This window comes from Phalacrocorax aristotelis, chromosome 6, assembly GCF_949628215.1.
Source record: "Phalacrocorax aristotelis chromosome 6, bGulAri2.1, whole genome shotgun sequence".
In the NCBI taxonomy this organism is placed as follows: domain Eukaryota; kingdom Metazoa; phylum Chordata; class Aves; order Suliformes; family Phalacrocoracidae; genus Phalacrocorax; species Phalacrocorax aristotelis.
The window spans coordinates 5157316-5182572 of NC_134281.1; the positions used below are offsets into that span (position 1 = coordinate 5157316).

Consider the following 25257-nt stretch of genomic DNA (forward strand, 5'->3'; position numbering starts at 1 on the left):
GTAAGTGGTTCAGGCTGGCAGCTTGACAGCTAGAACCTTGAAAAGATAGCAAAATTTTAATTCCACATATAATTTCTTTTTAAAAGAGCACTCTTCTTTTTAGTCAAAATAGTTAAGTTTGACAAGCTTGGCTTGACAAGCAGTGATGGTGATAAAATTTACAAGTTCGTCAGTTACACTTGGGATTTTCTGTTTTCGTTCCTGACTTTTGTTCTGTTGGTCTATTCCAAACCAGTGGGTTTTTCAGTTCTGTTTGCTATGGCTTTTTACTCTCCCGGTTCTTCCTCTTTATTGCCATCTTCCACAGCCTTAAACTTTCATTCTCTGTCTATATTTTTTCAGCATGGAATTACTTAAAAACAAACATACACATTTTGTGCTTGAACAGCAGGGGGAGTTCTGATCTTTTTTTTTCTTTTCTTTTTTTTTTTAATCTGTAAAATGTAATTTCATCCATGTTCAGGTTTCATAGCCTAGGAGGAGCCAGCCTCTTGGGAGAGGGTTATTAGATTCCATTTGCAGTAGTGGCTGTTTCGTTTGAATGTGTGTCGTGTCCACCCCCACCACCCCCCCATTAAACAGTGAATATATATATTTTTTTCTGTTTAGTGTTCTAGCTCTTAACCCATTGCAACTTAATCAGAAAACTAAGGGAGGAGATTCCAGTTAACCAGAAGTTACATTAATCAGTTCTCTTCTTCATAAACAATGGTTGCATATGAAGAAAATTAAACTGATTGCAGAAAGATTTCTGATTGTGGAATGAAAAAACATTCAAGTTTTTAACCTTTTACTGCATTTATCAACTGGATGTCAAATGGCACCTTCTTGAGCCTGAAGTGAGTTTTTCTTTCTGGGGGCTCAGTTTGCCAAATTACTCTGCAATGAAGAGAAGCAGGAAAGTTCTGCTTAATTTAAGGCAATGGTTAGATATTAGGCAAGGGTATCGCTTACACAACTGCTGTGGTTCCTGCGTGCTTGACCCTGCTGCGGGCTGTGTGTTTCCAACCTTATTATTCTCCAGAGCAGGTATTTGTGTAGGCCTACAGGGGAATAGGATTTTTTCTTTCTCTGGATAAATGATGGGGCATAACTTTTTGTTATTTGCAGGTTACTTTTCAGCTTGATTTTTTTTTTTTTTTTTAAAATGAGGTTTGCTCTATGACTCTGCTAAAGTTTGGACCAGCACAGCTCAGGGAGAAGTGGAAAAGCTGGTGGGGGGTGCTGCTCCAGCTGTAGTGAATTACACGCATGACTATGCCTTGGGGCTTTAGTCTTGCAGAGAGATTCCTACTGAATTCAGAGGCTCAATATTCACATAGATGTGGATACTGAGGGCCACAGCCATCTTACTACTGTTCTGAGACTGTGAATCGACTTAAAGTTACAAGATGGTTGTAGATAGCATGGTTATTGAAGCCTCAAAGGTGAGAAGATGGTAAATATTATCTATTATGATTTCTAGTGAATTACAAAAATAAAAATCTATTTCCAGGAAAAGCTGCGGTTTTGAAGTGTCTGCTGGACATTCACAAGACTTTCAGGGAGAATGACCCCGCCTATATCCTTAATGATCTCTTCATTACAGACTACTGCATCTGGATTCAAAAATCTAAGTAAGTTCTTAAGTAGCTATTGATGTGGGAAATGTTTTTAGCATACTTGATCTCCGAACAAATCAGTAAAATAAAAAGAAGTGCTGGTTCCTATAAATGGAAGTTTGATGGGTCTTTTTCGTTTAGTAACCTTGGCTATCCAGCTATTCTTCCTGCATAAGCAAACTCATTTAGTACTGCTTTTTATGTAGTGACATCATTAGAGAAGGGAGGGAGGAACTGCATCTTAAAAATGTGAATTTTCATTAATATATTAATGGGTTGGGGGGGAAAACAGCTTCTGGGGAATTTTCATTCTATTGCAATCTTTCCTAAAAAAAAATGTTTATATAGCACTTAGGTAACATTAGGAAAAAAAGGTTGGAAACAGTTTCTGTTTCAGGACTAAATTTATAACTTCCAATAGAATTGACAACTTCCAGTTCTGGTCAGACATTCTGCTGGTTTTGGCTGGCATAGAGTTAATTTTCTTCCAGCTAACTGGCATAGTGCGGTGTTTTGGATTTAGTATGAGAATAATGTTGATAACACACTAATGTTTTAGTTGTTGCTAAGTAGTGCTTACACTGGTCAAGGACTTTTCAGCTTCCCGTGCTCTGCCAGGTGCACAAGGAGCTGGGAGGGAGCACAGCTGGGACAGCTGACCACAACTGACCAAAGGGCTATTCCACACCATATGATGCCATGCCCAGTATATAAACTGGGGGGAATTGGCTGGGGGGGCTGTGATTGCTGCGCAGGGGTGGGATGGGCATTGGTCAGCATGTGGTGAGCAATTGCACTGTGTATCACTTGCTTTTTATATTATTTTATCATTATTATTTTCTCTTCACCTGCTGTCCTATTAAACTGCATTTATCTTAACCCATGGGTTTTACTTTTTTCCCCTGCCTCCTAATTCTCTCCCTCATCCCACCGGGGCAGGGGGGAGGGCGAGCGAGCAGCTGCGTGGCGCTCAGCTGCCAACTGGGGTTAAACCACGGCAGACACACGTGCAAACCATTTACATCTGTATGAAGCAGCTGATTTATGGACTATACCAGTTGTATCAATTGATTATTAACACCAGATAAGTGTCACAAATCTCTGTGCTGTGTGTACTCTTGCCCGTGTAGTTGCTTGCCAGCTCGCTCTCCCTGACAGTGTGCTTTGGCTTCCGCTTCACTTGAGAGGAAACTCTGCCACTTCCAGGCAAAGTCCCTGCACTTCGCCACTTCTGTGTGTCACCTGTGTTCTTTCAGTGGAGTCAGCATGGTGTTACTTCCAGAGTCTTGGGAACTTTGCAGCCAGACTGCTTAGAAGTATCAGCATGCTTTAGCGCCTTAAAAACAAAAGTATTTGTAGGAAGACAGTGAGAACTGCATAAAATGAACATAGCAAGTTGTGCATTCAGATCTTATACAGCTTTATATTGTTCCTGTCAGATTTATTCTGTTGTTCACACAGCTTTTGTTTTTTCTCCTTCACTTTTTATGTCTTCCCAGCCTTCTCTTAAGGCCCACAAAAGCACATGTATGAGTTGCAAGTACTGTTTCTCTGAAAAGGAGGGCCTTACTAGTACAAACACAAATAATGCCGTTATGTTAGTTAATACAGCAACTTATAGACTTGGAGAACAATGGTTAAAAATAATATCTGCATTCCAGTTCACAATTTAACGAGAAACTGGGGGAGGAAAAAAACTTAAGTGCCCCTGACACAAGAAGCAGTGAGGGGATATAAAGGGGACTTGGTAATAATCATGATCAGAGAGGAGAATATGGAAGAAAATTGAGCCAGGCTCATAGGCTGGTAGTTTAGAGAATTAAAGGCCTTCAGTTCATAGCTGCTTATTACATGTTGTACATACTGTTGATTGTTATTCTTCTGTGTATGCTTTCAATCACTATGTTAGTACAGGAAAACAATGCATAAGATATTCTAAAACAACTACAGGTGTTTTCAAACATTTTGGTTCATCAATCCTGATTAGTTACAGGAACAGCCAGTTCATTTTACACTAACTTTTGAGGAAGCTTTTTTCAGCGACACTGTAAATACAAATATGGGGAAATTCATGTTCAGGTTGAAGTTCAGTTGAAAACATGCAGTAAATGAAGAAGGTTATGTCATGCATCTTCTACGAAGAAATGGGTCATAAGGCAGTAATATTACTGCTGCCCATATCAATGAATATAATGTCTAGCAAGTCCGTCATAAAACCCAAGGCTTTCTTTAAATATAGCAGAGGAAAATGTATGCTAGATATAAGTGACTGATAAATTAACACATTTACTCCCAGACGCATACATTATGTACCAGTTAAGCAGAACTGACAGCTTCTGGAAAGAGGGCAATTAAGCTATCTTACTGTCATGATGACATGGCACAATAGTTGTCTGTCATTAGGAGAACAAGAGAAAGAGGAACTGCGGAAACCACTCCTATTTTTAGGGTTTGAATCAAGAAAGCATTTAAGCATATGCTTAAGTCATTCCTGATCAGTTTAGCAGTAAAGCATGTGCTTGAAGTTAAGCATATGCAAAGTAAACAGGAACACTTTGGTTTTTTCCAAACATTGAAGGGAACAACAAAGTTCTCGTGTCCTTCAGAAAATACCTTAACAGATACAGAAATGGGTGGCGGCTCGTCTGTTAAGAACAAGGGTTGTAGCTCCCAAAGGTGAGTAAGGCATCTGGAAAGGGGGGTGGTGCATCCTCCATTCCAGGGGAAGAAGGTTGTGACATCCTGCTGGTAACTGCCTTTGTGGTGAAAGAGTTTTGGGAGGGGAGGGTATTTATAGGTGTTTTCGTGCAGGTCTTTCGATGCAGTTATTTGTGTGTCCGATCAGTCTGGATGCTTTCTCTGTTTTGTTTCTTAGCTATTCTTTACTCCCTGTAAGCTTCATTAACTTTCTTTGTCTCCATTTTCCCCCTGTCTTTTCATAGCTGTAGTCCCAGGGCACTCTTAAAATCTGTGGAGGGTTTTTCTTTTCTTCCCCTCTTTCCCTGGTATGTAACCAAGGCCTGATGGAGGTTGGGACCTCTTTGTTTAAACAGTTAAACCAGACCATAGATTCTTTTTAGTGAAGAACTTTGGCACTTTAAAATCAGCTAAAAGGAAGCTTTTTAGCTCACCTGCACTGGGGGAGAAAAGTCTGGGAGCTGTAGGTTTAGAAAAAAGTTTGGCATGAGCAAAAATGTAATGGATGTATCAGGTGGTAGTAAGCTATTGCAGATTAAGCCTCCAGGAGAACACCACCACTGGTAGTAGCTTTTAAATATTCAATGTGGAAACAAAAACTTTATAGTCAACAGTGTGTCGATAGCTGATTACAAATTTGGTTTGAGATCGTAGTTTGGCTGTGGCTAAATTAGATGAATAAGTGAATGTGTCGCTAGGCTGGCGAAAGATGATTTATTTTAAGCACCATGTATCTGGAATTGGAAACTATTAAACTGCTGAATAGAACACTTGCACGTGGCTAATAGTCAGTTGGATACGGTGAGTACAATAGAGTTCTTTAATACTAATGATTTTTTTCAGATAAATTATTTCATTCAGGTACCTGTTACAAGAGAAAAGTAGATGCCTAGAAGTCTTTGACAATACAAGATACTAGCAAGTGTAGATAAAGTTTCATCTTCCTGCTGGCAAACTTAAGGCTAGTTTTACCCGCTTTGTGGGTTTCTCATATCTCTCTGAGCTGTTTGTGAAGTTGCTATTAATAATTCGGTCTATTATATAAAGTGGCATGTAAAATCCTTATAACTTTTCTCTGGGTTTTGAAGAAAGGGAGCGTGTTGCTCAGCAAAACTGATCAGAAAAGAGGGAGAAGTGAATGTTAACCTGGGTAACAAAAGCTAGACGAAGACCTATGGAGGCATCTTGTAGTAAATCTCGGCAGGTGGTGTCAACGTTTATGTTGAAAAGCCAGATGCAGCCAGATGGAAAATTGCATCTTTAACCCCTGAGGTCATAATGACATTTCATCACTTCATTTGATTCCCCTGCTAAGTGAGCTTATCATCTACCCTGCTGTCACTTCTGTTATTACTTCCATTTCCATAATAAAATTAAATTTAATTTGTATGGTTTGCATGCTTTTTCTTTAGTTCAGCGTTTTTACAAACCACTATGATACATATGGCAGCCTCTCCAAGGTGAACTTGTAACTGAATTTGTATTGTAAGTCTGAGCTTTTCTCCATCTTTCGTGCCTTACTCTGAGCAGAAGGAGATGAGGGAGAGAAGAGAGCACTTTGGGGAAACCATTGGTTGTCTGATAGCTGCAATATGGGCTGCTAAGACCAGGGGGATGGATCTTGGTGTGGATTTGTTGCAAGAGAACTTTTAACCTTCTGCTGCAGGGGAGTTATGCGTCCATGCCCCCATAGGAGTTGTGTCCTTTATAGAAGCCAGAGTAGTTTACTCACCGACTCTTGCTGTGCTGAGGTTCCTTTGTGCAGCCTGATGTCTTTCTCCAGTGCTTTGTATTCCCCTTTGTGCCAGCTCCTATTCACGCTGCTTTTTGTTGTAGGCTGTGGTAAATATGTGCCGTCTGGTACCTTGGCCGCAGGATGCCTGCTGGCCATAGCGAGAGTGACTAGGTGCAAGGCTGAGCGACTTCCTAGGAGTCCTAGTCCAGACAAGCAGTTAAGTGTATATTGTTCTGGGTCCCTGCATAAGAGAACAATTGAGCACATAATGATGTAAAATATTTTTACCTAACTTTTAAATTTATGTATAGTTTTAATCGTGTACCACTTCAGTATCAGTAAATGTCTGTTTTCTGTGTTAATGAATTAGAAGTGAGGCTGTTAGTGTTCCTGGCAGTTTTGTAGGGCTTAGTACACTTAATTATGCACAGTTGTATAATTGTATACTTCTCAAAGTTTTATGTGTATGAGGAATGCAGGAGAATAAGGTGTTTGATCCCATGTAATTTGTATTACATTTTTCATTATCGCTATTTTTCTACTTTTTAACTTAATACCTTACACTTTATTAATGATCTGTTCTGTTGCAAAAAATTATAAAACCATTATTTGGGTTGTGTATTACTCGTGCGGTAAAGGAGATCTGTGTGTTGAGAAATGAGCTGTGTCCTGTGGAACTGTATCTGCAGCTTCATTTGCTATACCGGCATATAGGCTTCTTTAATATATGGATGCTCTGTAGTTGCACCTTCACGTATAAGTATATGTGGTCCACAATGTAAGACAAATGTAATCGTGCTATTTCTGGCATATGTAGGTGTAACGTGCCAGTTCAAGTACTGACTGCTTTACAGTGAAAACCAGGATCTCTGGTAGCACTTATGCAGTCTGTGGGGAAGCTACTGTCTTTATTGGAACTAACTAAATTAAAGCAAACTCAGATATTCCTGAGCATGTTACATTTGCTTCTCTTGATTTGCAGGTGAGACATACCCTAAAAGATAGGCTAGCTTCATAGGTCTGTGTTCCTTTTCATCTCTTTGTTATAATGGAAACCTAGTCCTTGTTACAACATGATTACCTAGTCTGAAGGCAGCAGGGAGTTGCTGCTTTATGTGTAGGCTGTGAAGTTCTCTAAATAAAGGTAGGATTAATTACATTCACAGCGTGTCACTGAGGTGGTGGGATTGACTGTGATTGTTCAGCCCCCCTTTTCCCAAGGTTTTCTGAATTACTGTTTTAACCAATATAGTGTAATGTGGGGGGCTGAAGTGTTAAGGCCTGATGTTGCAAAGGTATTAAGGAGGCTGAGTTTTTCTGAAAAAAAGAAAAAACTGAGTTTTAGGATTTTTACTGCCTGTGCCACATCACATCTTAAAGTGCACAAGGAAGTAAGGAAATCGTGCTTCAGCATCATAGTTTCAGTCCACTGCATTGGTTAAAGTTTGGTGGAGGGAAGATTTCTTTATGTTCATTCTGACCTCTTTCTTGGCTTTAATTGACTTTAAATACTTATTTTACAAGTGAGCATCTCTTTATATTTGCAGAAAAGAGAGGGTTTGAATGTGTAGGACAGCCTACTGGCATTTTTTCAAAGCACATATTTGATAATCAGAGTAATGCTGATAGTTCGACTGCTGTTGTGCCCACTTAAACACGCTGTACCACACTGGTCAACAGCCTGTCTTCAGTTCATGTAAGTATTTGCATAGCTGTATACGTCTGTTATTAATTTACATTAAATTCTCTCCTCTGTAGAGGATCTTAGTTATTTTCCTTGTATCTTGTTACACATACCAGCTCTCCATATCCTACGCTGTGCTTGCTTGTAGGACAAAAAGCATTTGAGTACAGATCATGTATGACAGCCTTCCTGAAAGAATTACCTTAAGCTTTTGCTAGCTTTGGGAAAATATTTTGTAACATAAAACTTCTGTAAGCTTGTGTAGTCAAATATTATGTTCTTTAGATGACTGTAAATAGAATTTCAACATACATGCCCATTTGTATGTTAAAATTGTCTGTGAAATGGATCATCTATCTGCAAACTTAGGAAATTTGACCTGGTTATTATTTGCTAAGATCTGGAAAACTTTGAAAAGTGTTCCAAAGTATGGAGGAACTATTCTGATCGTGCCATTTTTGCAGCTGTTTCTTCTTGGCTTTTTTTTCAGTGGTTTAGGGTTTTATAAAGCTCAAAATACTTGAATAGGGGGAAAACAGCCTTTTAAAAATCTTTTGGTCTGTGTATTTTTGCTCTTTGAAGGGTTGATATTCATGAAGTCTCATTCACTCTTTGTGGCATTGCCATGTTCCTGGGAGTGAGTCAGCTGTAACGCCTGAAACTCAGGACTGTACTGCTGAACGAGGGGTGAATGGAGTAACTCTTGGTGACTGTGACCTCTACTATGAAAATATGAAGCTCAGACAGGATGATTCAAGAACAAAACTATCCTAAAAGGTTTCCAAATGGTGTACTACTGACATGGTAGTTTAATTTTTCGATCTCTAATGGAGGAGAAGGGAATATATTAACAGATAAGAAAAATTCTCAAATGTTAGAGGAATATGCTCATTTTCAGCTGTTAACCTCTTGGATTCAACAGCCATGATTCAGAAGAACAAAGGCATAAGCAGTAATATATTCTGGATGAAAATCCTGCTTCGTGGCTCTGTGGGATTAAACTGATTCGCACAGCATGTTTAAAGCACTTCATATTGTTAAGACCTTAGGAAGCTAACACCTCATAGTATTGTATTTTATGTGCGTTACAGTTTCATGGTCAACTGTACTCTGCTTTGGCTGTAGTTTACGTTTTACTTTTACCTTAATTGCTGCCCAAGTGAACCTTAGCTTACTTAGTGAAGGCTGTGGTAATACCAGGTTTGATAAAAATTCCAGTTTTCAAAGTAGGTGGTGCAGAGACAAACCAGTTGCTTTCACACTGCTGCTTTGAAAGCAGCCTTACCATTAGCATATGCTTTTAGCCTATGTTCTGATGTAGCCAGTTCTGTTATTTGTCAGATAGTGTAACCACGCCATTGCCACCATCGCAAAATCCCTTCTTTTGATCTGTCCCGTAGTTAGAGAATCATATTTTTCACTATCCTCCTTTAATGGTATTGTCATTGTGGAGATACTGAGGCCACTTAATTCCCTGCACCCCACCCCTTGCAAAACAAAACTTGTTGGAATTTGGAGATTTTTTCATTTGAAGGATATTCTTTCCTTTGCTGCTTTGGCTTAAGATCCATACAGGTACAAGGCATAAACCAAAAAAAATATTGGTGCTGCATGTGATTACACCTTTTCCATGAACACGGTAAGAAAGCTGTGTTTTATCTGGCTACATAGGCTTCACCCTTATTGTCCTGTGATGACTTGCTATAGTAGCTCGTGGCTACAATCCCCAATTATTGTAATTCCTTCTTAGCAGGCTTTACAAGCTGGCATTGCTGCTGTTGGCAGCTAGTTCAGCATGCAGCACTACATTTGCTTACTGCTTTGAGTCATTATGCTGCATTAGGTTTGCTTTTCATTCACTTCTTTGGTGGCCTGTAGTGGTGTATTAATTTTCAGATGTCCCAGCTGGTTTTCAAGCTTTTACCAATAATGGGAGTGGCCACTTCAAATGGTCTCTGTAGGCTCTTTGAGGTGCATTTTATGTATATTTCAGTTTACATATCACCAACCCTCCGAGTTACTAACATGTCGGTGTTATGGGAAATAATGGAAAATGAAAAAAAAAAAACCTGGAAAAAGACAGATAGTTCTTTGTTGCTTTATAACGTTAAGATCATCCATTGTTTTCAGAGTTTTTGTCTAGTATCTTTAACGATCTGCAAGAAAACACACAGTGTATGTCCTTTTAGTTAAAAAATTTCTGGTGACATTAAATGTTATTTATTTAAAGTTAGAAAACTAATTGCACAGTCTGACGCAGGTTGGCAACGTGTGTATTTGAACAATGTACGTTTTAATACAATCAAGAGGGCACACGCACAATAGAAGATTGTTGGTCATAGCTACGGAGTGGAGAATGTAAGCCAGTTTAGGGTAGCAGCTCTAGAAAAATAGGTTGGGTCATGCTTGAGAACAGTTTGAATCTCAGCACCTATTTATCTCTGAGGAGGTGAGAGGGTGAGTACAATCTTCAGCTGAAGAAGCAGAGCAGTATCATTTAGGACAAGGAAGGGGCATGACCTTAGAATGCATCATTTGTGAGACTGTGCTAAACCACAGGCCAATTCTAGCATCTGTTCAAAGAGATGTTGAAAAATGGAGAGAATTAGGGGAGAAAAGGTTCCACAAATGTATATGTCTGAATGACCTAAGTTATGGCAAGAGACCCAATAAACTCAGTAGTTCATTGGTAAGAAAGTTGAAGATCGATTTGGACTTGTCTGCAAGTATGATGGGACAGAGATTTTGGGGTTTAGCAATTGTGCAGTATAACAAAAAAAATTACATATAAAATCCATCTAGCTGAACAGGAAACAGAAAAAAATTCAGACAGCAATAAGTTTTCACATTTTACTAGTAAAGAGTAATAAGTTGGCTCATTCTCCCTAGGTTGTTGGGTAATTCTCTACTGTCTTACTTGTTTCCATCAAGGTAGCATAGCTCAAAAAAATACCTTGTGGTTCAAACACTAGATGTGGGTCTGATGCAGAAAGTATTTGAGATTCTGTGCAATTTATTATGCTACTAAAACGGCCTTCTCTAGTCTTACAAGAGGAAATGCTATCAGTTTTGTTAGAACTTGGATAAGGATTTACCAATTTATCAAAGAGTATGTTGACTGTTGGTGCCTGAATTTAGTAGTAGAGAACCCACATTTATTTATTTTTCATCCCAAGTCATCTGCTCTTAATCCTTAGATCACAGTTCTTTGATTTAAAAATAGTAACTAATAATTTGCAAGCTTATTATATATGTCTCCTCTTCCACTGTTTTGATGCATATTTTTAATACAGTTTCTTTTTGTTTACTGTCATCTTGAGCTGCCATGCCTCTCATTAAATGTTGCATCTTATTTAAGGCCTGAGCTGTCACTTCAATTGACTGCAAAGCAGTAGGTGAACACAGAGCACTTTGTAAATAACAATACCCAAGTAATGTAATATACTGACTTAAGAGGCTTAAAGCAAAACACTTGTTGCCCTGAAGGCTGAAAAATGTGATAGACAGGTGGATATAATACCAGAAATTCCCCTTTATCTATGTTTTAGCAAGCCCTGTAAAACACGGATTTTTAACAAGGGATTTAATCTCTCTTCCCAGCTGCTAGCTGCAGATTCCTTTGATGTTTTTCCTCTCCTTTTCCTCTGTTGGTTTTTTTTTTTCCTATTTATTCCATCACTTTTCTATAGCTCATATTCCTCCAGGCTGTGTCTGAATGCACCTTGCTGTGGGTAGAGAAGGCAAAAAAGAAAGCCTTTTTTTTTTTTTTTTTTTTTCCCCTTCAGGCTACTGCTTTGATTTCCCAAAGTTGCTGGGAGGCAGTTCCTATCTGCCTACAGAAGGGTCAGTGATCTGTGTCATGCCTTTTCAGTCAGCGCATCTCAGCTGACTCTTCTTCTGTTTTGACTAGGGGAAGGATGAGCGTGTGTAGTTGTTGGCTTTCTAAGCAGGTGGAGCGTGCAGCTGTGATCAAAGTGGGAAGCTGATCTGCAGGCTGATAGTCTTCCTGTTTTGTTTCGAACCTTGTCGGTAGCTACCTTGGTCTCTTCCACCTGCCCCCACCCCTTGCCATGATTGTCCCATAAATCTGGAGACAGAGCAGAGGTAGAATGAGAGAGAGAAAAATTATTGAACGTGGTAATTTAGTCTGTGGCCTAAGGCCCACTCCCCACTATTCTCTGGGGACTGGACTCCTTCCTGCAAGCACTGGGCAGTGTGGGCCAGCTACGTGACGCCGCATGCATGGCCTTCAAGTTTCCCTGTCATGGTTAGGAAGCCAGATGTGCAGCCAATTCAGTGGGGTGTGGTGGTATTATTGAAAATTATTATTATTCATAAGAGGCATGACCATGCTCTAGAGCATCTGATACTAGGTACCCTACAAACACAGCAGGGTGTGGGGGGAAGATGGGAGCAGGCTGTTCAGTTTAGGCCCTTGCAAAAATCAGCTTTCCTGCCAGGAATTTGCAAGATGCTCAGATTTGGTGTCTTTTTGTTTGGATTGTGCGAGTTGAGAATGGACTGTGAGTGGGAAGGCTACAGGTGGTGTTTTCCCTTGAAGTGTTTCAGGTGTCAGTCAGAAGCAATGGAGCGGTGTCAGAGTTAAACCTCTGATCGACCTCGCTAGGACTTTTATTGTTTGGTGGAAAAATTCCATTGTAAAGGAGTAGGATCATGTTGGAGTAATAATGCTTTTGTAATTTTGCCTTTTAGCCTGTCCGTCATTGTTGTTCTTGTTATTTTTGTAATACATGACTTCACTATCATTATCCTGACACTAAAATTCACATCTGCTCTGCTTTGTGTGAGCACCTTTCGTTCCCATATTGTAATACAAATTGTATAATCTACAGCGTTAGGAGCGCTATCTCCTAGATCACCACTGGTGATGGTGAAGACCAAGTTCTAGGTAATAGCAGTTAAGAAATTTGAGGGAGGCGAGAATAACGTAGAACAATTGTCAGTGTTCCATTGCTGTAACACAGCCAATACTTACCATCACGTTATAAAATCTGTTCCTTTCTCTGCATCTGTTTTGTGGTGAGTTACCTATTCATCTTTCATTATTTGTATTTATCATATATGACTTTGGAAGCTGTGCCTTGTTAGATGTTTGGACTGGCTGCAACTTACTGAAGCTATTTTGGCAATACTGAGCTGCTTCTAAGCTCAGTTAAAGTATTCTTAAAACATATACATACTGCTCATTTTCTTTTCATAGTCCAATATTAATTCTTAGTCTGTTTTCTCTTCTGAATATTTTCATAGTATCATCTAAATAAGTAAGCTGTACTTGATTTCTTTTATAATCCATGGTGTGTTTGGTTTCAACTTATCAAAAAGACCAAGTAATGAAAGTAAGATGTTATATTGGAAAGCTTCATCTTTTTTTTAAAATATTTATAAATGTGAAGTTCAGCTCATGCAGTATTTAGATTCATTATGAAAGAAGCACCGTAGAATTTCAGAATAAATATGGAGGGAAAGTCACTTGAAATATTCAGACTTATTAAAATAAAAAGTCACTTAAATTGAAACGACGGTGCTGTATTTTATATTTGATTTATGGTCAACAAACTAATACTTTAAGCTATGTAGATAGCAGTTCATGTTTACAAGACTGCAAGTTGGATTGCACTGTACGTGTATCACTCTTAGATCCAGAATACATGTAATGCCCTTTGAAAACCAGAATTTCAAGACGAAAGCATTTTGTTTCCCATAAACCCACTGGATTCTTCTACATCAGCCGTTGTTTTATGGTTCAGGACTGCTTTCTGTCACCTAAAGATAAGTGGTGGATTTCTTTTGTCAAAAGTAGTGTATCTAGGCTGGATTTCTGCTCTTCTAATCCTGTCAGTTTAAAATGCTGTCATCTTGCTTACAGGGAGATGTATTTTCCAGACTTCTTTTTTAACCTTGTGCTCCCATTTTTATGGTGTGGTTTTCCTATATTTAAGATAACGATTTGGTGTGCAATGAATGCTTTTCCAGTCTCCACTTTGTCTGGTGTCTACAAGGGAGGGAGGAAAAAAAAAAGATTCTATAAACTTCCTACAAACCCAAGCCTTGTGCCCTAATCTCTTCACCACATCCTCCGACACCTCCACCAGGCAAGAGGCAGCATTTGCGGTAGCTGGTCTTAGCACTGGTTGGTATGTACACGATAGCTGTGTTCTGCCAGCCTTTTCTCATGAGGGTCATTATTTTGGGTCTACCTCTGCTTATTTTCATGAAATATGTAGGAATTTAAAGATCTTTTTTAACCTCTAGTTGCTCTTAAATTTGATTGAAGTTGCCTGGTATTTCCAAGACTTGTGAGAAAGGAAATAATGAACAGTAAGTATAGGCAGGGGCAGCATAACTGTGTAAACCTAAGTTTAGGCTAAAGATCAGAATCCAGCTTCTTGAGAAATGGAAAGAATTAATTCTTACCTGCAGTTGCATATAGTATCTAGAATAGACTGAGCACATTTTACTTTAGCAGCCGGATTTCATAAGGAAGTGTGGAAATTCAGCTGTCTTTAGTGCTGTACTGTGGAGATGGTTTGTTCCTTTCCTCTGAAGACAGTGGTTAATCTAGTACTAAATCATGTGAACAAATACTGCATTATTTCTTTTGTGCGTACGCTCATCTGTCTGTCTTTTGCTGCAGATAATGTAGATGATTTGTTAAAATTTAGGTCAATTTTTACCTGAGTCCTTGAAGAAAACAGTCTTGCTTCACCTTCACCAACACATTAAATTCAGCATTGTTCTTATGTTATCTTCTGCACTCGTTGATCAGAGCTAATGAGATTTTAATTGTTATTTATTGGTTCTACCTCTTAGTATCAAAATGTATAATAAACTAAGCACATGAAACTTGAATGGTGCTGTCTGTGTTTATCTCACTGGCTGTTAATTGTATTACATATTCTGCGATTCTTTCAGATCTCATACACCGGGTAGGGTTATGATGAGCTAACCAGTTAATAAAGGCTGAAAGGAAAGAGTGATTTACTGAATGTTGCATATTCATCTTTTTGTTTAACTGATACAGTAAGGAATTTTGAGGCCATTTTTGAAGAAGGGATGTAAAATAGGTTTTAGACTTTCCTGTTCATTAGGAACCTGTGGTATTTTCTGTGCATGGGGGGAGATAAAAGAATATTACCTGTGCTCTTCTGAACGAGTGCCTTTTGTTTCCGTGGATGGGTCACCCTTTGGTTCAAGTGCTGTGTTATTTTCTTTTCCACTTCATGCCTCAAACTTTGGGGCAGCATTGTTATGCTTTAACTTTCAGCCATGTTTCACTGTACAAGAATGGTTGTGTTCCTGGAAGTGGATGAAATAAAATCTGCGCGTAATTTCCCCAAGTTTGTGGGGAACTGGGATAGAGGGGTTTATAAGGTACTTTGCAGTAAAAACAGTGTAAAGTGAAGTTCATTGTTGTAGTCTGTAATACAGCAGTGTGTGTGCAGATGGGGAAAGTGGTTGTCGCTGTCAAAAGTTACCAAGACTATGGACTTTTCGCTATGAATTTCTTTCAGAACTTGATTTTGAGTAATTTTGTTCACCGATTCTGAGCCTGTTTTTTCAAAACTACTTCACTATGGAGGTCATTGACTGGTGTATAACTTGAAGCACTCATTAGCATTCACCCTGAAAGTGATATAAAAAATGGTGAAATATGGCATCGCATATAAAACACGAGCTAAAAGGTGTAATTGAGTCTTAGGCTCTTTATCTCCGGACGGATTTTGTTCTCTTGTAACGCATGAGTTTTTAGAGTAGTTTTGGCAAATAGCTGGTGTGTTTAGTGTGAGGAGTTTCCTGTTATTGCAGCTAAATATCCATTTGTAAGGATTCTTTTCCTGAACCGGCGGATTGTTTTGTTATCTGTTCTCGTTGTTCGACCATTTGTTTTTTTGTGCATGTTGACTTTAGATGTTTCTGCAATAATGAAGTCTGCTTTTGCATTCAACGTCATCATCGTTACCGCTTCTGTTTTACCAGTTGGGGTAGATCAAACCTATGCTCTTTTGTCTTGAATATCTTATAAAATCAAATTGTCTTTCAATTCTGTATCATAAGAATTAAACCGTTATATTAGTTTTTTCTCTCTAGCTGTTTGAAGTTGTATGTCAAGTGTGGAAGGATCTTTGTTTAATTGCCTTTCTGAAGGAGGCATGCTACTGTTGGGCTAAAGCCCTGAAGTTTAAGCGATGTTAGGGTAATTCAAGAACATGTGTCTCTCTCCTGCTTTGTCCTCCACCCCTGGGTGTCAGAATATACTGTTCCGGTGACTTACAGCGTTGCCTAACAGGGTGAGCTCTATCAGCTTCAAGAAACTTTTCCCAAAGACCTCCAGTTTGGTTGCTCAAGCAGCTGTGTAGGACTAGATAGAAGGTGACATCAGAATTTTAGATTGAAGAAAAATCTATTTTCTTCTCAAGTATATGTAAGAATAGTAGGATGCTTTGTCAGCTGTGTCATTCTTGTGTCAGCTTACTTTCTTAGCTTTTGATATCGTGTTTGGCTGGAACTTGTTGAGCCTTCTGCTTCAAGGGAGCTTAAGCAGTAGTCTTACTGCCATAGGGATATTAATTTTCATCAAGACCATGACAGAGTTCCTGTGGGAAGTTAATGTTGCCATTATCAAGGGACTGAACGTTGAATAATGTCTCTTCCTACCCCTTGTTTCTGGACAGATAAGGCTTGGGCTGGAAGACAGTGATGGATGGAATCCAGCAAGAACCACTCTGGGCAGGGGAAATATAAGGTGATCTGAAGGGTCTGAAGAGTCTGGCCCTTTTGCAGGTGCCCTTTTGCGAACCAGTAACAGTCCATGCAGAAACATCAGTTACGTCCTATTGCAGCCTGCCTTCAACCAGTCTTGTGGCAAGGCAGAAAATTTCATTATCCCTTATAGTTTAACTGATGTTTCAGTGTCTTGCAGGTACTAAATTTACACATCCTCAGTATCTGAACTGCTGAGGCTCTACTTTGGGGTAATATCTGGTGATGTCTGAGATAATATTACTCTAGAATTGTCTTAATACTTACACTGCCTCTGGCTAAGAGAATAATTGTGGGAAATTGTAAGCAGTGCTGCCAGGTATGTAATTTGGAACACATTTGAAGTGGTGATACTCTTGGCTGGTTGTATTCCTTGTTATCTGTTTTATCTAAGAAAGAGGGTGTCTATGAAACTTTCTCTCCCAAGTCTGAGTTTTGCCAGGCCTTGTTGAGAAAGGTAGTTTAAATACAGACTGACGCTTTCTCCTTCAACTTGGTAGCTTCTCATACATTAAATGTATAAAATTAAGGCAGTTGGGAATACCTTGTGATCCATCAGACAAAGCGTTTTGCTTATTGCAAGCAGCTTTATTAGATGGATCCTATGCGTCCAGAGCTCCTGTTGAGTGGAGATAAGTTAAATAACTGCCCTTTTTACATTTGTCAGCCCTGTTGACTGGCACAGCATGCTGCTAGTTTGTGTTTGAATGCATCTCAGGAGTTGTAGGCCTACCAGGGGATAGCAGCTTGGCAATGAGACAGGCCCATTTTCATACTAGGTGGAACCTATGAGGCTGCAAACACACGTCTGCACTTGAAGTATCTACTGTTTCTTTGAGACTTGTTTATCTTGCCTTTAAGGCTTAAAGATAATTAATGTAAAGTAGTTTACATTTAAAACAGGGCTTGTCAGCCCTGTAGAGCCAAGTTAGAGCATTGCTAGCATGGAGGACTGATTTGCCATTGTAACACGGTGAATAGGCCCTAACCACATTTGAACAACATAATATAACAAGACTTTAGTTGACTCCAAGATTAGTTAGGTTCCAGCTTGGTTTCGAGACCAGTTAGGTTACATTCAAACACCAGGCAGGTAACCAAAGCTGTTGTTGATGTTTTTGATATACCCGTTCCCATGCTTTGTTGCTCTTGTGTTGTGCTTGGGCAAGAATAGCTCAACCTGCCGTGACAGCACTTGGGCACTGTGCGCTGACTTGATTGTGATTGAGCAGGGCTACATAATAAGAAAATTCTGTTGCCTCATAGTTGTGTTTTACCATGTCTTACACCTCGTTTATACTGCATAGTTCAGAAAAGTGGATGTTTGTATGCATCTGTGAAATGCAAAGCAAAGCTTATAAGGCAGTAGAAATAATCCTGCTATTGTTTACAAAAACAAAAGCAAGCTAGAGCTTGTGCCTGTACAAGAAAAGTCCCTTTTCATTCCATAGTGAAATGTTACTGACTCCTGCTCTGAAAGGCTGTGCTGCCAGTTGGACTATTTACTCCTATGTTTGTAAATACTCCGCACAGTGTTTTAATCTGTAGGTCCCATGTCATGATATAGAGTATGCAGTGCCACCCATCATACAGAATGAGCAGCAGAATGCTGATTTTCATATTTTCAAGTTATTTTTGAGTTATCTTTGAGTTGTTTGTTGGTTTTTTTCTTTAACATAAATAAACTGTGAAAGCAAGAGAATTGGATATAAGGCAAGATGGGAAGGCCTGGCCCATAAACACTTTTTTAAACCGTTTCCTTTTGTAGTGCTATTTCTGATCGATGGACATATTACACAGAAACGTAATTATTTTTTATTTTAATATTTGGGAAAAATCAGAGGATTTTGTGGCTGGCTGTATCCACCAAGTCCCCCAAGTTACTTTCTGTGGCTAGATTGACTTTTGTCTTTCCTTACAGTTTATGTTAGATCTTCCTCGGAAACAACCAAATCCCTAATGTATATCTTCTGTGAGACCCTTTTTAGTAGCTCTATGTTCTGGAGATAACAGCTATCTTGATTCATCAGATCCTAGTGCCCTCTTTCCTCCTCAGAACAGAAGGTAGAACTGGAGCTTGTAGGAGTATTAGTCTTTAACTGGAGAAGTTGTGTCCTGCTTCCCTCCCACCCCGGCTGCTCTTGTGTCACAGCACTGCAGTCAGTCCCCATCACCATTGCTTCTCTTCATGCTGCCACAGGTGGGCTTTGCTGTGAACCTGTAAGGATTTCCCTTTCCTGTTGCCATAATCCTCTGGGCTTTTTTTTTCTTTTTCCTAGCACATAGAGAAACTCTCCTGCTGCCTAGACAAGGATTACAGTAGTTCTGTCTTGCAATTTAAATTCCAGACCACATGGACAACACCTGAGATGCCTCTGTTGTTATCTGTTCCTCAAAGCTGTACATTAAGCAAAACATGCATCTGATCAGTTCAACCTGTAATTAAACATTTTCCTTAAGCAACTGACATCTTGATAACTAATAATTATCATGTGTAGCACCTTTAAAGCCTATTATGCATGTTTATGTAAGAACACTATTACCATAATAATAAGATATCATTACCACAAATGTGCATCCTGAATGAGCATGTCTTAAAGTAATCATGCGATTCCATTAATCATACTTGAAAAATTAAAGTATTTGCTGTCTAATCTCTAAAACACTACTCAAAAGATTTTGGAAACAGCAGGACCTGTTTACTATAAGTCTCTCACACATGATATCTCATTTCTGGTGTCTCATTTTTGTTTCCTGAGTTGTTGCTTATATTTCAGCTAGGGAAATTGTTAGATTGGAGAACCACAGTCTCCTGTGGGAAGTATTTCCATTCTCTGATTTTTATGCATTTGCTTTGGTTTATGTCCAGGGAGCGCTGCCACCTTTTCTTAAGGCTGATAAGAAATGCACTTCTGAAACTCAGTTCTCCTTGAAATTAGATAATTGCCTTAAACAAGGTGAACTGATAGCTAGTGGTGATGCTGTAAGCCCCCTGTGCAGGGGGCTTACAGCAAAAAAAAAGCTGTTCAAGTGCTTTATTTTTTTTTTACCAGGAGATTGGGAAGTTGGGGAGTGGAGTTGTCTGCTTTTATGTATAAAGTCGTCAAAACCGTGGCAGTTTGAGTTTTTCTTATATTGAAATGTTGAGCTCTGCAGAATGTCCTTTTTTTTCTGGAAGAGAGTTGATGACCAGAGTGAAAGTTGGGAGGAAACACTTAGCCAATTAAGAAATCTGAGTAACTGAAAAGAGACTTTTTCATGCTGTTTAAATCCAGTTTAAATCAAATACCTGATGTGGCTAAGAGCTAGAAAAGTAATAAAATAATCTTCTAGGTTTTTTTAATGATTTATTAGAAGATTCCTATTGTGGCTGGCCTAACATGGTCTTCGGGGCATTGACAGTGCAGAGAGATGGAGGGTTGTGCAGTTCTGCAATGAAGTCCTCACCCCTTCCCCTTTCCTGAAACATGGTGGTTGGCAGGTCATGGTCTCTGTCCTCGTGCACGGTGTTGGCAGTCACACTGCTCCACGGGACCGCCGTGAGAGAGCTGAAGGAAGGCAGTTGTAGAGGTTAAGAGGATAGAGGGAATTTTTGGCCTTTTGCAGGCATTTACTCATCCAGGCAGAATATCCATTTGTGCTGTGTTATTGTTAACAGGGAAGAGCAGGTTGTTTAATTGATGGCTTTTCTTCTGTAATCCTTTGTAAAGATAAAAAGGATGTCCTCTCTCAGTAGTTCTGTCAAAACTTTTGGGAAAAAGGACTAAATGTGAAACTTGAAGCCACATTTGTTGTATAAAATCAGTTGTTATCATTATTTTGTAGTGAGTTTTGATCACTCAGAAGGAATTAACCCAAAGGTCTCAGACTAAGAATGTCTTTCGCAGTTCTGCAGCTGGCCAGCAGGACAGGTGTTTTGTAGCTGTTGGGCACCAGCTTTTGTGTTCGTTCTCTTTGAACTCATCAATAAAAATGCATTTGTGTATAGAGCGATCAAACGCTGCTTTAGAGAGGCCATTCGTTTACCTGTCAGTAGTACCGCATCTAATTTAGTAACATAATGTGTGCTGAGTCAAATTAGTATGTCGTTTCTTCCTTAACACTTGGCATTAAATAATCTGGAGTGCAGTGAAGTATTTATTAATGCCATAGCGTACGTGGTGCCATACATCTCCTTAATACTTGATTCAGTAACGTGACACGTTTCTCATCTAAGGTGTTAACTGCATTATATGAGAATAGCAAAAGAGGAGGAGAAGATTTTAAGGGAGTGATTTCAAGGACTGTGAGTATCTAGGAGAAAAATACGCATGAAAAATTGGAACAGTAGAAACTGGGAAAAGGCAAAAAATACATACAGGATTGGGGAACAAAGTGACAGATGTGATAGAGGAGATGTGAGGACAAACAGGACTTTCAAAATTGATTTTCTATCTATAATGGCAATAGTAAAACAGGCAGGTGAGACGGAGGTAGCTGGAGCAGAAGATGTATCACCAGAGGAAATCGTTGCGCCTACAGTTAGTTGCTCATGGCTGTCAATGAAATTAAAAGGAACTACATATAAAACGGGTACAAAAGTGTTCTCTGTCACAGTGCACATCTAGATTTTGGAGCTTGTTGTGTTCTTGTGGACGGTCAGGCAACAGGACAGGGAAAAGGATTGTACCTTCATATTGTGAACAGCCCTTACAGAGGAAGGGGGCATGTGCACGCACATACGTGTGTCTAGTTAGAAGGAAGGAAAGAGACTGTTTCAAAGGCAAGGCAAAATGTTTTCTGAAAAGGATGTAAACTCTTGTTACTCAGGGTATGAAACAACTTCTCACCAGTGTGTTCAGGAAACAGATTCCCCTGCAAGCCAGTTACTCTGTTGCCACCTACTTGCAGGGCTTCATGTGCCTTTTTATGTATTGGCCTCATTTTTCGTTCTTTTTACGTCTGAAGCAGGGAGAATGCTTTCTTTGTTTCCAATTAGGTTGGCAATTTCTCAAATCTTCCATAACTTTTCAAGAAAAAGTAAAGTTCTTGACAAAAAACAAAATGGAAATATATCACCAAAACGAACAAATTAGAAGAGTGTTAAGTAAGCAGCTTTTTAAAATTTGGTACTTGTGTTTATATTGGAGGCCACTAGGATAATGTTGTGATTGAATTCTTAGCTTTAGATTTAAAAATCCTAGAACTGTAACTTGTTCTCGGTTGCATCACTTACTTCTGGGAAACACTTATTTCTTAGTTTTCCAATCTATGGGTTGAACTAAGGAAGTTGAATATGTTTTATTCCATGTTCAGCTTTTAAATGTTACACAGTCTGTGTAAAACGTGTAAGAAGCCGCACTGAATTTCCCTTCCCCCATTTTTAAATACAATTCCTTTAGGAGCAAAAAAAAAAAAAAATTGAAGCGTCTGTGTTATACTGAGTAATTATGCCCCCTGGGAAATAGAATATAAAGATCTTTAAAATCATTCAACTGAGAGAACAAGCACTTTAACTTTTGCCTCGCAGGAGTCATGTATTACATTATCAGCTACTTGCTCCGGTGTCAGTGTGTCATGCCTTGCAGGTTAGCAGGTTTGGCAGAGGAAATGAAACCCAGTCAGTTACTGCAGGATTTATAGTAGACCTGCTGTTGCAGGAAGTGGTGAAAAGTTGATTGATAGTCTGAGGCAAAACTCTACAACAAGAAACAGGATGTATGTTTGTTATTTTACACCCATTTTCTCCTCTGCCCCCTGCCCCTCCATTTCAAGGCACTCTCTTACTTTTTGTTCTCTCTGCTTATAAATCCATGATGCACTTTTCTGGTAAAGCATGTGTGGACTTAAACACTTGAGGAAATGGATATGGCTGTGCCAAAGGTCTGAAGCTGACGTAACATGCCTGCTCTATTAGAGGTGTTTATCTAAATGGTCCTGATATTTTTGTTGAGTTATACTTCAGCTGAGTTACAAATGAAAGGTAAAGCACATCTACAGACAGTGTGTCAAACATCTGCTGTCGTGGGTGCACCAAGCTTGCTGTGAAAGGGGGAGGATATATGTCTGAGATGGACCTCATCAGCTGTGCTCTACTGGTTTATCTGCGTTTAACAGACATACCTGGAAGAGCGGTAAAACAAAATAATTTTGCTGCATATGAACTTAATCCAACAAGCCACAAAGTTCACTGCTAAAGACAGCAATTCTGAAAAGGCCTGTTCTGAAATCCCTGTTTTCCCATACTGTGCACTGCTGAAACATCAGAGAAGCAGCATCTCTTCTGAAAATGCCACTGAAGAGTTTCAGTGGGATTTTTGTCTAATCTTGTGGAAAAAGGTACCCAAAATAATAGTACTTATGAATACTTTTGATTATTTTTTTCCCCTGTAGCATCTACTTTTACAGTCATAGTTGAAGAAGAAAGTTGTAAATTAAGCGACGAGTAGAAACGTTTAAGATTTGTGTTCCCATTATCAAATGGGAAAGTTCTGTTTGTAAAGTTAAATAATAAATCTTGTTCTTTGTTAAAGGTCAAAAAAGTTGGCTGCACTCTCTGAATCCTTGCAGAAAACCACACTCACTAAGTCCCACATAGGATTTGAACTAGAAGAGCTGGAAGCAGCAGCAGTGCTGGTACAAGAGGAAGAGAGCGTGTTAAAAGCTGCTGGCACAGTTTCCAGGCAACAGCTGCCTTCCTCTGAGTTGGAGACAAGTGACTCTGAAGAATCAAGCAGTACTTCATCATCTGAGACAGAAGGCTCTGATTCAGATGAGCGAGAGTCCTCAACCAGTGAAGATGGGAAAATAAATTCTTTGCAAGGCACACTTCAAGAGGAGAGGACAGCTCCACTTATTGACTGTAATGGATTAAGGCAGGGCACAAACACTTCGACGTTTGAGGTTAGTGATGAACAATCAAAGGTTTCTTTGCAATCTACATCTGTTCCTGGAAAATTAGTAGAAGAATTAGGAAAGCAAATGCACACTGCAATTAGACTTTCAGAACAGCCTGAAGGATTGCCTACTGCAAGCTGCATTTTACAGGAACAAGAAGAAAACTGTGTATCTGAACCTGACGGATTTTCAAAAGATACTACTGGGAAGGGAAATTTCTTGGAGGTGTCTTCAAAGACAAACCCGTTGCTTTTTCTTTGCAGCAGAAATGAAGATGAATACTAAAGGACCATGTTAGGACACACGGTGTGACCCACTAGCAATGCAGCTCATTGCTATAATGAGGTGTTCCCAAGGCTACCCTGAGCTGCAGAAAGTAGTTGATATTTTTCTTCTTTGTTGTGTTGACAGCTTGGAGGACAAGACTGCTTTGAAAAGAATTGATAGGACTGTGTGATATATACCCTTGTAGTTAGATTTTTGTTTTTCTTTGCTGATTAAACAGAGTCTCAGATTTGATCCCTGCATTTGGGAATGTGTCATTTCAGTAAAGTACTAGAAGCAGTTTTCATTAAGCTTATTTGGTAGTAGAATGATGTCCTAGTCAAATACAACTGAAATGAGTCGAGCATCATTTTAATTATCTTTACCTGTTGGGATTTACTTGAAAAATAACCTGTTTGTGTAAACTTGTTTATGACATTTTGCTGCATTATTTTTAATTTTAAAATGCTTTGTAGCTCACCACTTTAAAAATAATGGTTACAACTTTACAAGTCTAGTGCTGACGAGTTATTTTAAATATATAAATATTTTCTATTATTTGTACAAAATAAAGGCATTTTATCAGTGCAAGATAGAAGGGTTATAGTTTATATTACTGCAGTTCTTACGTAAGTTATTTCAACGTTTTGTTATGTATTTATTATTTTGTGCTGTTTTTTGAAATGTTTCCACACGTGGACACTACTGTTGTTCTTTAATCTACAGAAATCCTAATTACTTTTTTTTTCCCTGCATATGCTCTTAATATTACAACAGTAATGTTAACCAAAACGAAGAAACGGTCTTGAGTATCAGACTGAAGGCAAACCTGTGCTGTCTGGGGCTGGCTTTGTTCTTACTCTGTCACATAGATTTGGCCAAGTCATTTGCTCCTTATCGTCTTTATAACATTGATGTGATTCTGTGAAAATAATCCAGTCAACATATTTTGTGCTGATTTCCATTAACTGTAGATAGGTTCTTGAAATCAGGTGGCTACTGCAAATTACTGCACTGCTATTCATTCTCTACAAAAGGATCTGGGAGGTGGGCGGGATGGGACGTGGACCTCCGGGTTTGGTTCGGCAGCCTGACAAAACAGGAGCACCTGATTCGTGCTTCTGGAGGAGCAAGCTGTGATTACTTTTCAACCGTTTTACTATTAAAAAGTGTATAAAAAACCGAAGCTTAAAGACTTATTCTTCACCAGTGCTACACCCTGCTGGAAATCAGCAGGCTAGCCCTGTTCGTGTGCTGACTCCTGTTCAGTAAGAACTGCAACCCTGATCTGCCAATATGTTTTTGTGTGCTTAAATACCTACTGGTTGCTTAATCAGTCTCTCTGTTCTGTTCCCCAGGGGAGGAGCCCTTCCCATCTTGCATGTCAGTGGGCACTTAACTCTTCTAAATGCTAGCAGTAAAATCTATGCTGTAGCTGCAATTATGCAGCGACTGGCTGGGGGTGGGGGTGGGGGTGTGGAAGGCATTTAAGGAAAAAAAAGTGACCCTCCCTCTCTCCCCACATTGCAGGTGTGGACTCTGAAACTTCCTTTGGCTGAACATGGGCTGGAAAAGGCTATGTTGCTACGAGTTAGGAAGTACATATTGTGAAAATTGAT

General features: G+C 39.2%; 1 protein-coding gene across 2 annotated transcripts in view; it reads left to right on the forward strand.

The window, feature by feature from the left end:
- The window catches only part of SHQ1 (SHQ1, H/ACA ribonucleoprotein assembly factor), a 57944-nt gene extending 33131 nt beyond the window's left edge, over nucleotides 1–24813 (forward strand). For both annotated transcript variants that reach the window (XM_075095645.1, XM_075095646.1), the window contains exons 11-12: nucleotides 1496–1616; nucleotides 23011–24813. In XM_075095645.1, the coding sequence (XP_074951746.1) occupies nucleotides 1496–1616; nucleotides 23011–23659 (770 nt within the window). In that variant the 3' untranslated portion in view covers nucleotides 23660–24813. The remainder of the gene's footprint in view (nucleotides 1–1495; nucleotides 1617–23010) is intronic.
- The last annotated feature ends 444 nt before the right edge of the window (nucleotides 24814–25257 follow it).